The sequence below is a fragment of the Echinops telfairi genome, unplaced genomic scaffold, assembly GCF_000313985.2.
Source record: "Echinops telfairi isolate 266 unplaced genomic scaffold, ASM31398v2 ScPeMD7_70;HRSCAF=299, whole genome shotgun sequence".
Classification (NCBI taxonomy): Eukaryota; Metazoa; Chordata; class Mammalia; order Afrosoricida; family Tenrecidae; genus Echinops; species Echinops telfairi.
Genome location: NW_022103968.1, coordinates 41,951,094 through 41,962,687, shown reverse-complemented (window position 1 = coordinate 41,962,687; position 11,594 = coordinate 41,951,094). Strand labels below are relative to the sequence as shown.

The 11,594-nt window shown below is 38.3% G+C and overlaps 1 protein-coding gene across 2 annotated transcripts in view; it reads right to left on the bottom strand.

Annotated features, from left to right (window-relative positions):
* Nucleotides 1–11,594, bottom strand: part of PRKG1 (protein kinase cGMP-dependent 1) — a 1,384,334-nt gene that overhangs the window by 1,167,213 nt on the left and 205,527 nt on the right. For both annotated transcript variants that reach the window (XM_004701092.2, XM_004701091.2), the window contains exon 2: nucleotides 9,038–9,204. In XM_004701092.2, the coding sequence (XP_004701149.1) occupies nucleotides 9,038–9,204 (167 nt within the window). The remainder of the gene's footprint in view (nucleotides 1–9,037; nucleotides 9,205–11,594) is intronic.

Here is an 11,594-nt window from a genome sequence, read left to right as displayed (position 1 = left end):
TCCGGGAGGCCAGTGGGTTTTCCAAATGAAATCCTTTTAGGGATGGGCACATGTGGCAGGTACAGTAATTACACATGTTCTGCTGATACCTGGACAGTCTGTGATATAAATGCTCAATGACAGAAAGATGTCTGCTTCCATATGTATTTACATCCTTGGGAATCCTGGGGTAGTCAACTATCCCTGATTCCCTATGAACTGGAAATCAACTCCATGTCGATGTGTTTGTAGTTTGTGTTTGATTTTCCCAACTCGCAGCACACTCATTCACATACCAATAGATTCACAGAATATTAGAATTTGTGGAAGAGACAGGCAATGTTATGGTTCAGTCACAGGAGACTCATCCTTTACCTGAAGATGCTGTGTGGCCATTGCTGGCAAGTCTCCTGAGATGGTGTTTCCATCATCGTGCCAGGCTGCTTATTTCACTGTTTGAACATTTCCGTGAACAAAATATGGAACCTCAAAGGAGTCCAAAGTAAACTTCCCTACAGCTGGCATTTCTTAGTTGCTGCCGGGGTCATGCAGAATAATAATCCCTTTCATGTAGCAGTGTCTTCGGTATTTGAGAAGTTATCCTTTCCCCTTAAAATTTACCTATATACTTAATCTAATGTGTGATTCAATCTTTTAAATATATGTCATGTGCTAAACTTGCTCAACTCCTTTTGCCAAACTCCGTTTTCCAAGTTTGGCAGTTCCAAATAACATCCTTATTTGGAGCATATCATTTAAGTATCTAGGTTTACTGCCTCTGCCATTGCTGTCAATGTATTCAGATATTCACATTCCAGCTTCTCTTGACTGAAGGCATTGCCTCTTATGGTAATCCCATAAGGAAGTGTGGGGTTTCTGTTGGTTTGTCATTCGTTTGTAAATAAGTCATGCACGAGCTTGATCTTTAACATGACTAGTGTAAAAGTAATCTTGTAAAAGAACCACAAACAAGAACTTTAAGTGCATTCCTATTTCAGCTGTTCTAAAGTTAGCTTTCATATTAACATGAAAAATCAGAAGGCCAAAAGGCAACATCTGGTCTGGTTCTCATGTCTGGCTCTCTTACTGAGAACTGATTCATATAAAAATGCATTCAATTCCCTTATACTCTCAGGTAATGTTTTGAATGCCTGACATGGTGAGACTCATCATTAATGTTCAAATTTATACAAAATTCTTCTTTGAATGTCAGCTTTCACTACATCATTTAATTATATAAAGATAGTAAAAATGTTTCAAGGGGAAATAGAACTTGCAGTATGGAGTTGTAAAAGTTTATTATCAATGGTGGCTAGGCCAATTCATATCCCTGTGTAATAAATGTGTCAAACATTAGCACAACAGGCAGATGTGGTATGAGCTCACTAGAAAAGGTAATAGATGACCAAGAGGCAAGCATAAGACCTCAATGTCAACAATAAGCGGGAGGAAAGTCATGGAGAGCTGATATTACTAATATTATGGCTTACTTAGCGTGGATAGGCAAAAAGCCCATTGAATGATTGTTTAAGTTGTTGAATTCACTGTTCGTCCTTAAAAAGAAAAACCAGTGGGAGGTGAGAAAAAAAAAAGCAATGCTGTTGATTATGGACATAAAAAGAGGGCCTTCAAGGTACATGGTCGAATTTAATCCTAATAAACAGGGTCACAGGGGTAGACCACAAGGGGAGCCAAATTGTAGCCATTCATTTAGTAAGAAAAAGAAACTAAATAGAGGAGAGAAATAGATGTTCTAGAGCAGTGGTTCTCAACCATCCTAGTCCCGTGACCCTTTCAAACAGTTCCTCATGCTGTGGTGACCCCCAACCATAAAATTATTTCTTTGCTATTCATAACTGTAATTTTGATATTGTTATGAATCAGTCGACCCCTGTGAAAAAGTCGTTAGACCCCCAAAGGGGTCGTGACCCAAAGGTTGAGAACCGCTGCTTTAGAGGATCAACAGGTCAAAAAACTCAAACTCACTGCTGCCAAGTCGATTACCATTCATAAGGACCCTACAAGACATGTTAATATTGTCCCTGAAGGTTTCTAAGACTGGAACTCTTTACAGGAATGGAAGGCCTCATTTTACTATTGTAGAGTGGCTAGGGGTTTCAAGCTATTGACCTTGTGGTTACCAGCCCCACTTGTAACCATTATGCCACCAAGGCTCCTTAAAGATAGAACTGCCCAACCTGCAGCTCAAACCCATGATTCTGGGATTAAGAGTGCCATGTTCAACCAACTGAGTTAACCCAACTTTTAACTGCAAGGTCTGCAGTTCAAATCCACAAGCCACTGTGAAGGGAAAAGACAAGATATTCTGCTCTCAGAAAGTTATTGTCCTGGAAACGCACAGGAAGAGTCCTTTAGGGTCACAATGAGTTGGATTCAAATCAGTGACAGTGAGTATGTAGCCCTTTAAAGGAGTAGAAAGCCTGGTCTTTCTCCCCATCGAGAAGTCAGCAAGTGAGAGGTCAGTAAATTAAATATTCTAAGGACACAGAGAGGTCTAACAGACATTTATACAAATCATCAATTATTGTTCTTCTTTTTATCTATTTACATTCTAACTCTAATTTTTCTTGAAAGTAATAAAATTATATATTTTTTATTCTATAATGTTATGCTGTGAATCTTTTATGGGGTCCCCAAAGGAGAATCTATATAATACATATGTTTAATTACAGTGTTTCTAATTTGTATTGTGAAAGGTAGCACTGTATACAGTGCTATCATTAGGGTGGGGTTATTCAATGGTATCACACTCCTCCTACAAAATCTTTATAAATGCTTATCACTTTTCATCATAGAGGGTTATATGAAAAGTAGTGGTGTAGTTGTTACGCATTAGGCTGTTAACCGCAAGGTCAGAAATTCGATACCACTAGCCAGCTCCGTGGAAGAAAGAGGAGGTTATATGCTCCTGTCAAGAGTTAAAATCTTGGAGGCTCCCAGGGGTAGTTCTAGCCTTTCCTATAGTGTTGCTAAGAGTCAGAATTGAGTCTGGCAGTTAGTTGGCGTTTGGTATTAACTCTGAGATTACATTAATATCAAGAACAAAATCCTGTTGTAAAATCTTTCTGTATTGAATTACAAAATTATGAGTTACGACATTATTAGTGACTGAGTGGAAGCCTTTTGGGGCTTTTCTCCTCCTTTTCCTTTAATTATGACTTGATGCTCAAAGGAAACATTGGTATTGATTTGCAAATACTAATTGCCACAATACTGTAGCAAAAGCACAGGACACTGGACAAAATTACTGACTATAAAAACACCAGCCCAAAGAGAACAGCGTATGCTTGGAAAGTCTGTACGGACGAAACCACGTGATTAAGCGGGCCATTGTAATTGGCTAAAAATAAGTTATGAACAGAATGCTGGAAAAGGTTCAAACATTAAATTAGCACAGTCTTTTTGCCTTGTACATATATGGATACATGCCAGCTGGGTTTATATCAAAAACGAAACTCCCTGCCACGAAGTCGATACTGACGCAGAATGACCCTGTAAACAGCACTGGGTCAAACTGCCTTGTGAGTTTCAGATACGAACTGCTCATGGGAGCAGAAAGGTGTGGCTGTTGGCTTTGATCTGCTGACCTTGCACACTGCAGCCTAACATATAACCACTAAGCCACCAGCGCACCAGTTCCCGCCAGGTGCTCCAGCTCAGCAGGGTTTATAGTTTGCTATAACGGACTACAGGGATGTTTTTTATAAAACACAATAAATTTTTTTGCTGAAACATGGCACAAAGATTGTAAAGACATCCTTTTAGTGTCATCCCCCACGAGCATCAACGATGTGGTCCACGCCCCCACAGCTCCTCGACATCCCACTGAGGAAACACTCATAAGGTTTGTGGACTCCAGTGCCCTCGTTTCAAGATTTGCATCTAAACACGTTGGTGTCAGGATCTTGGCCTAATTATTTAACCTCTTCAAGCATTGTTTTCTCATCTACTAAGGTAAGTGTAAGAATATAAAATTCAGTACCTATAAAGTTGCTTGGCTGTTAAGTACTTAATAAAAGTACTATCCTTAATAATACTGTGGGGGCATCAACTTTCTTAATAAATATGACGTTTCTATCCAAACCTCTGTAACGCCCATCTAGTGACTGGGTGAGACTATGCAAATAGGACAATCAAAACTCTGAGCGAGGGGATTGATCAGTTTGTATTTCCACTCCCCGGGATATAACGGTGTGTTGCCATCTTTAATAAGCGAGACCCAGAGGCCTTTGAAGAGCGAGGGAAAGATCTGTGCTTGACGCCGCGGAGGCTGCCCAAGACCAGATGCGACACACGATGGCACAGAGATGCCAAACAGCAGCGCCGTGACTAGGGAGAACTCTGTTTTTATTGACGTGATGCGTGAGTTTGGTGTTTGGGGCTTTCTCCTCGTCTGGCTACACTATAAACCGGTGCGCTGCTCAGTCCTGGGCCTTCTCACCGTCGTTCCTACACTTGAGCCCATTGTCGCAATGTGTCAATCCTTAAGGTTTTCCTTCGGCGCCCCTCTGCGTTTGGGAGCATGATGTCCTTCTTCAGGGACTGGTCTCTGCAGTTAACATGTACAAAGTGCATGAGACAAAGTCTCACCACCTTGGCCTCTCAGAAGCATTCTGTCTGTACTTCTTCCAAGACAGACTTGTCTGTTCTTTTGGCAGGCCATGGAAATGTCTTATTTTTCACCATCACAGCTGAAATGCACTGATTTTTCTTCAGTCTTCCTTACTCCGTGTCCAACTTTCATACGCACGTGTGGCAATGGCCAGTTCCACGGTTTGGGGTGGAGCACCTCAGTCTTCAAAGTAACATTGATTGCGGATCCAAGCAAGAGGACACCCTCGCCAGTTTCCATCTTTTCCCATTGACCATGATGTTACCGATTGGTCCAGTTGTGAGGATTTTGGTTTTCTGTACACGGAGTTGTCATCCACACGGAAGGCGGCAATCCTTGCTCTTCATCAGAGAGTGCTTCCAATCCTCACTTGCAGCAAGCCATGTTATGTGACCTGCTTATTGCAAGGTGTTAAAAGGCCTGATGTAGACTTCTTCTTCATAATCCAGGTTCTCTGATTCCTTGCTCAACTTCTTTAATAAACTCCCTTAATTGTGAGTGTCTTCCGTGAGTTCTGTGTGGCAACTGCAATGAACTATCGAATCCAGCATCGGCGTAAAGTGGCAGGGGAGGAAGGAGTGGAGTCAGAGTGGGTAGAGAAGGCGGGGCCCCGGAAGCCGGTCTGAGCCCTGCCTCCTGGTGTAGGGAAGCCAGAGTCACATATGTCCACCTCCAAGCACCTCATGACAGAAATAGTGATGATTCCCTTGAAAGGCTTAGTCAATTATCAAAGACTACTAAATAGACATCTGCTTTTCTACATAAATAAAACGTAATCTACCTACTTAAATAATAAAATATCAAAGGAGGAGCTGATACCAAGGGCTCAAGTAGAAAGCAAATGTTCTGAGAATGATGATGACAACAAATGAACAAATGTGCCTGACACAATGGATGGATGTATGGATTGTGATAAGAGTTGTATGAGCCCCCAATAAAATGATTTTAAAAAGAAATGAATAAAAATATCTCAATACATATGCAAATTCTTGCATCTAAGAACAGGGGTTACTTTAATATCTATTAATTAGCCATTCAATATTAATATGTTAGACCAGAATCCTCAAAATAAAATTTTAAAATCACCAATTCTAATTCACTACATTAGAATCTGTTTTAATGTGAGCAGTGATAAATTGAACTTTCTGATAAAAGGGGGGCAGGAGCATAAAATTAGCAAATGTTAAAACATAATTAAGTCTGATGTCTGTTTAAGAACATAAATTGTTCTCAAGTATTCTGTAAGAGTAATTTATGTATTTGAAAACATAATTGTAATGTGAACAGAACAAATTAATCTATTTACACTACTGTGCTAAGCTATTTTAAACTATCCTTATCAAAACCTATGATTGAAACACCTAACCAGCAATTATATGTAACTGAAAGTGACACAACTCATTTTGATTAAGAATATGTGACATACACTTCGCCCGTCATCCAAACTAGTGAAATCTAACCACATGATCATTCTCTTTGGTTAAAACAAAGAAAAACCTTGGCATTAGAGTATGTAATGTCATGACACTGGGGACACTGCCTAGCCTAAAAATATAATTATTCAGGCACGTGCCCCACACAATAAGAACACGTTATGTACCTGGAGAGAGAGGGGGTGGAGTATGTTGAACCTCTATGTGAACTCAGTGTGTTTTACTGAATGTTTTGTGAATAAGCAAACTTTTGAAAGATTGTTTACAAATCGTTGTTCCACTATAACCATACTATGTGTTCTTTATAAATATGAGTATTGGCAGATGGAAAATAATCTAGCTACATCAAGAACATTACCAGCTAAATTTTCAGAACATTGAATGTGCTATTACAAATCTAATGAAACATTTCTCCAATTAAATCTTAGAAAAGTTTAAATGGCAGGTTGTTTTATTTTTAATTATTTTGACCTAAGAATATTAACCCACAATCATCCAAAGTTACATCAATATGGTTTGAGTCAGTGCTTGAGGGTCTTGGCATCAATTTATGTGACCAGTCATTTTACTTAGCTTAACCGAACGCAGACAACAGCATCTGAGAAAGCTCTGACTGAATACTGATATATTATTTAGAACCTTATTTTTTAAAATACAATCAAGATACTTACAATTTAGTCAATTTAGCCGAAAGAGAAGATAAATAAAGTTTTATTCAAATTAGCTTTCAATGATGTGAGTAATTTTAGTATATTGATCTTCACCTCGTTAGGAAGCAATAAGCCTTACAGCTAGGAGCTAGAGCTCAAAATCCAAATTGCCTAAATTCAGACGCTGATGATCAATGAGTGAGGAGAGAGGCAAATTATTTAACTTCATCAAGTATCATTCTCTCCATCTATAAAATGGGGATAATACATACTAGCCACAATCTTATAGAATGTTAAGGATTAAATACATATTATATATGGGAAGCTTAAGAAAATATGCTGTATTTGTTGGGCATTGTGCTAAACACTGAATAAATATTAGGCATTGTTTAGAAGCTTCTTTTAATAGAGTTAATAAACTTGTAGTTATCAAAAGTCCTAGAAAGCAGGCATGACATGGATAAATAGAAAGTTTTGTTTTAGAAAAAAATTTACAAGATAGTTTGGAAATATGCCTTTAAAGATATATTTAAGATTAAGAAAATAAAAGTTGGTGATTCTCAAATAACTCATGTGATGAGCATTTAGAAATAGCTAACATATGTGTTCTTTTATACAATAGCTATGTTCTTGAAATCTAAAGACGCTTGCCAGTAAAAACATCTTTAAAAAGGAAATTCTAGGATGTCATTGATATAATTTCAAAGTGCTCTAAACCTTATTTCTAATTATTAGTAGTTTTTAACATTCCTCCAATGTGTCACACTCAGTACCTAGGCAGCGCTTCCATTCCCAGTTCTTCCATCTAGTGTGCTATCATCCTTTCTACCCCCGCGCACAAATTCCAGTGCCATCAAATTCCATCCCCTTTCCTTGCAGCCATGCGCCATGTGTATATTGTTGACATCTTTGCTTATTTTATATTGCTGACTACTAGAAGAAAATCTGTAGGAGTTATACCCCTTGGGCCTGCAGGAGACTTTTATAAGATGGATATAAATGGTTTAAACTGTAGGAACAAGTATAGATTTTAAAAAAGTTAAAAATTGAATACCTATGTATGACAAAAATGATTAGAAAGAAAAAAATACACTGAATAAAAATACTAAAATTATTTGTACAGCCATACATTATATAGAAAAAAACAATATTATTGGATCATGCTTTATAGTTTATACTAGACATTCATTCAAACTGCTTTGCTCTAATATCCCAACAATGCTGGAAGGAAGGCAGAAAGTAGGCATTTTCAACCTCAGCAGTAAGGACATTTTAAGGCAACGTATTCTTTGTTGTGAGCAAATGCTGACCAGCAACTCCAGCCCTCACCCACTGGATGCCAGCAGCATCTTCCCCGCCCCAAATTGTGACCATCAGAAATCTTTCCAAACACTGGCCAATATTCTCTGGGACACAAAGTCATCCCTAGCTTCAAGAAAGAGTGGCAAACAGAACGAGTATATTATTATAGCAAATGTTATAGTTGAAACCCAAGAGAAATTATGTGACTTTTCCAAAATATTGATTCAATGGTATAAACTTGATATTTATGGGACTATACCACAATTGTCTTGAGCAAATCGTTAATTACCATGTAAACCAAATGTGATCCTTATATGACAACTATCAGAGACATCTCTGAACTCCCTTTCTTCTCGACTGATTTGGTCGTTATTCTTCCTGCCCAATTGAAGATATGGCCTTATAATTCCAGGCCAAAAATAAGCACTCTGAAAATTCACCCAGGCTTGGGACATATTTACATGGGGTATGTCTCAATATTTTTCAAGGCTGTTTCTATCTTAGTGTTCAAGGTTCATGAAATAAGCTATGACTCTTATTAATTAGTTCATATGCAATCGGTCTGACACTATTGTACATACAACACACTGAAAACATTCTCTTTTCTTTTGTAGAAGAATCCTATCAGGAGAGCTCTTCACTTATTGCAAGTTAAAGACAGCACTGAAGACACTTCGATTGTCTGACCAAAGATACTTCTAATGGTTTTGGCACTTGGTAAGCTTGTTCAATAATTTGATTGTGTGCAGCTTTATTCTTTTAATTAAAAGATTTTTTTCCCTTGCACATTACTGTCCTTTTCCAATGTGTGAAAAATACTGGGAAATGAGATGAATTCTCCTATTCATATTCTAAGCACAAACACTTCGTACAATTAGTCAACCACCGTATCTAACAGTGTCTCACCACTTTTCAAACTGTTTCTGGACAAAAGAAAGAACAATGGAATTGTCCCATGTAATCCACTGCCATCTATGTGCAGACTGATAAGATGAACAGAGAAAATTTGAATGTTAAATGATTGAGGTTATAAACCATACCTTCCATGACATATACCAGGGATCCCACATCGCCTTCCTTGATGATGCAACTGTCTTTGCCGTACTCCACCGGGTACATACAGTCCACAATCTCCTGGATCTGTGACAGTTCCAAGTTTTTCATAAAATCATTGTCAAGGATGGCCTCCTTTATGAGATCCTTAGACCTGTAACAAGAGAGGGAAGATGTACTGGCAGGTCTGGCAAGCGTTTCAATAGTCTGTGAAGTTTGTCAGAGCAGTACAGTGCTCTAGCACACGGCACTTGCATTTTCTGATTAGGAGTCCAATGACTTTAGGAAAGCCCTCAGAATGAAATAAACACAGAGAAGCATGGAAACATTTGGCATTTTGGTCAGAAAACATTTTCCTTTAAATAAAGTATAATTTAATTAATATATGAGTAACACACTTCAAATCATAGAATTTAATTTTTAGAGGGTTTTTCCAACCACAACGGTTGTAAAAAAGCCATCATAAAAACATTTAAAATTGGAATGTGCTATTTAATTAAAGGATAAATAAGAAGTAAAGGAATCCAAATTCTACATAACATGTTGTTATCAGGTATCATATTTCCTATGCTTATATCTTAGAGGCCATCAAATGACTGACTGCTTGACTTTCCGCTTACTTGGCAGAAAAAAAAAAAAGATAATGAGAGCCCCCCTGGCAATTAAAAACTTTTGTACTATGACCCATAATCGAACATAAAGTATAGGTACCTGCTTGTTCAGCCCCCTGGATCATCCCAGAATCCCCAAGGCAGTATTACCTCCCACTGTGGGAAGCACTCTTATAGAGGAACATCAGGTATCTATTGTACCACATACAGTGTTAGTAAAACAGAATTTCTTTACTTATTCCTTGTGTGTCTCTTCCACTCAAATTTAGACTCCAAGAAGACAAGAACCATTTTGATTTAATTTCCTCTGTACTGTAGTATGCCCAGTCTTTATCATCACAATGCCAAACATAAGGGGGTATTCAGGGAAAAATCTCTACAAAAATAATTTTAAGAATTGGATTCCTAATTTGTTTGAAACAACTGATATAAGTGTAATAGTTCTTTTCCACACCTTATGACTCATAAGAGAATAGCCCATTTAGTAGCTCAAATTGAGGTATCCAAATAAATAAAACTCTATAAAACAAGATGTTTTAAATGTAGTATGATTTATTAATGGGATTTAAATGCACATTGTCAATAGGGACGATAGTGACAAACGCAGTCATTGAGGTTCAGTAGTTAACAAGACAGTGTTCTAAAAATATGATTAAACGATAGTGATAAGTTGATTTGCTGGGCTAACAAGTTCCAAATGACTATCTAAAAAAGTAACACACACACACACACACACACACACACTCCCATTGAGTCGATGCTGACTCATGGCAACCCTATAGGATAGAGTAGAACTGCTCCTGTGAATTTCCAACATGATAACTCTTCCAGGGGTTAGATAGCCCTGTCTTTGTCCCGTGGAGCAGCTGGCTGGTGGTCTCTAACTGTTGACCTTGCAGTCAGCAGCCCAACATGTAACCACTACACCACCAGCACGCCTTTTAAAATGACTTCCTAGTGGTATACAGATGAGAGGGTATGTGTGTGTGTGTGTGGGGGGGGGGGAGCAACAAAATATATGTTATAAATGGTAGATGATAAGGGTGCAAATATCTCATTGTAGCAGTAGTACCTGAGTATGGGTTCGGGTGGTACCTGAGCCTACAGTAAAGACTGAAACAGTATCATAAGGAAATAAACTAAGAAAAAAACAACATGCAAATACAATCAGCTGTTCAGTAAATCAATGACTAGATATTTATTACTGGTTGGCTATAATTGGTTCATGCAATATTAATCTGTTTGGAGCATTTTTACATCGTTTGTTTTAAGATCTAAATAGCAGTCACTCTTACTGAAAGAATTGATGAATAACCATTCAATCAGTGACTAAGGATCAGTGACTAAGAACGATGTGGCAGTTACATAATGACCTCATTTGGAGGTACCACGAGATAAATAGCTCACTGGAGGCCAGGTACACTCACTCCCTGCAAGACATTCCTGATGACAAGACAGATGGAGGTACGCTAGAGCCCTGAAGCTGGAAGAGCCATGTTGAGACCCCTGTGAGCGTTAAGATGTTTCCACTGCCACTGGATCCACAAGACTTTCCACCCACTGGCCTGCGATCTTCCTGCATTCAGCATCATTGCATGTGTTGTGTGAGTCTGAAGAGGAATGTATAGATTGGTCATGGACATATGGGCTAATATCAGATTTATGGACTTTATCTTGACTGGGCTGGGATGTTTTCTCAATATAAAATTGTTCTTTTATATAAAACTCTTTTTTAAATCATTTTATTAGGGGCTCATACAACTCTTATCACAATCCATACATACATCAATTGTGTAAAGCACATTTATACATTCATTGCCCTCGTCATTCTCAAAACATATGCTCTCCACTTTAGTCCCCAGCATCAGGTCCTCATTTTTTTTCCTTTCCCTCCTTGCTCCCCGCTCCCTCATGAGCCCTTGATAATTTAAAA